The sequence below is a fragment of the Macadamia integrifolia genome, chromosome 2 (assembly GCF_013358625.1).
Source record: "Macadamia integrifolia cultivar HAES 741 chromosome 2, SCU_Mint_v3, whole genome shotgun sequence".
In the NCBI taxonomy this organism is placed as follows: Eukaryota; Viridiplantae; Streptophyta; class Magnoliopsida; order Proteales; family Proteaceae; genus Macadamia; species Macadamia integrifolia.
This window is the reverse complement of record NC_056558.1, coordinates 15,071,709-15,073,133: the sequence shown is the minus strand read 5'-3', so window position 1 is coordinate 15,073,133 and position 1,425 is coordinate 15,071,709. Positions and strand designations below refer to the sequence as shown.

The window sequence follows — 1,425 nt, the reverse complement described above, 5'->3', positions numbered from 1 at the left end:
AAAACCCTCACCTCTTCACAAACAGAACAATCTACTAAAAACACAGCAGCTGAATACGACAAACTCTGGATTTGGCCAATGTTTGAGAGGCAAAAGTGAACATCAGGCCAGGATAAAAAGTATCAGCATCAGTTGCCATATCAGTCGGCTAAATTTAAGATCGTACTGGATATATGCTAAGATATGCTAAAGATCAAGAATAAAAGTATTAGTATTGGTTGCCATATCAGTCGGCTAAATTTAACATACGTATCAGAGATACTGTAAACCGTGATATCAGGTACGCTAGATAAGGGAATTTAGAAATGAAAGTTCATAGATACAAACATAAAAGGATTTGAAAACTAAAATAATTAGGGGAAAAGGTTCTCTAAGCCGAGCGTACACTAGCATTCTCTCTCTCCTCCTCCCATGAACTGATGTCTCTTATCCCTGTTAAAAACATTTTGTTGCTCCTCATTGGTGCGCTCCCTCTTGCTGAGAGAACCCTCTCTCAATAATTAAATACATCAATAGACCAATAAGTTAGAAAAAAAAATTAATTATCAACTACAATACATTTAACACTAAATTAATAAGTAAAATAACAATTGGACAGTAAGAATGGTAATGACCTTGGAGTTCTCTCTATTTAGTATTTGAACAATGCAGTCATTATAAAGTGGCATTTATTGTTTCATTTAGGCACATTCTAGGACTTGTTTATTGGAAATGTACATACCTTTAAGACAAGCTCCTCAAAACATTGCTCGACATTAACTCGTGTTTTAGCACTACATTCAAGAAAAAGGCATCCATACTCCCTAGCAAAGTCAACACCCTCTTTCTTGGTGACAACCCTTTCACTTTCCTGGAGAGGAAGGGGAAACAAGAAAAAGAAAATGATGTCAACTTGTATCACACCTTGAAATGGTAAGACTTCTGACATGCCACGGTTCAATGGAGTACAAAATAGACATAGGCTAGAGAAAAACTGTTTCAACGATTTTCCAATTCCTAAAAAATATTTAGGCTTCTCCATAAAATGAAAGCTCTTAGCCAGTAAATCTAAAGAAATACCTTATCCACTTTGTTTCCCACCAACATCTTGATGCAATCTTGGTTTGTTGAGTAGAGGTCAATTTCTTTGGCCCATACATCAGAGAGGTTTGTGAATGTTTCTCGCCGTGTGACATCATAAACTGTCAAGCACTCCTCAAGAGGGAAAAAAAAATTACTGAGGTTTTCTACAACATTTCTTAGTATGAATTGCATGAACACACACAAGTTAGATAACAATACATGATTTTTCTTAGATGTAGAAGTACTAGAGCAGGAAGGTGCCAGCATAGCATGCTGGTAAGGACCTTGGCCTGATCTCAAGTCTTGGGATCAAGTCCCACCTTCACCCTCCCCTTCTCTCATCTTCCCTCTCCCCCCCCCCCC

At 37.6% G+C, this 1,425-nt stretch overlaps 1 protein-coding gene across 1 annotated transcript in view; it reads right to left on the bottom strand.

Moving 5' to 3' along the window:
* The window catches only part of LOC122070292 (ras-related protein RABC1-like), a 19,087-nt gene that overhangs the window by 2,333 nt on the left and 15,329 nt on the right, over positions 1–1,425 (bottom strand). The window contains exons 5-6 of the mRNA XM_042634419.1: positions 1,060–1,181; positions 722–850 (exon numbers count right to left, since the gene is read on the bottom strand). Coding sequence (XP_042490353.1) covers positions 722–850; positions 1,060–1,181 — 251 coding nt within the window. The remainder of the gene's footprint in view (positions 1–721; positions 851–1,059; positions 1,182–1,425) is intronic.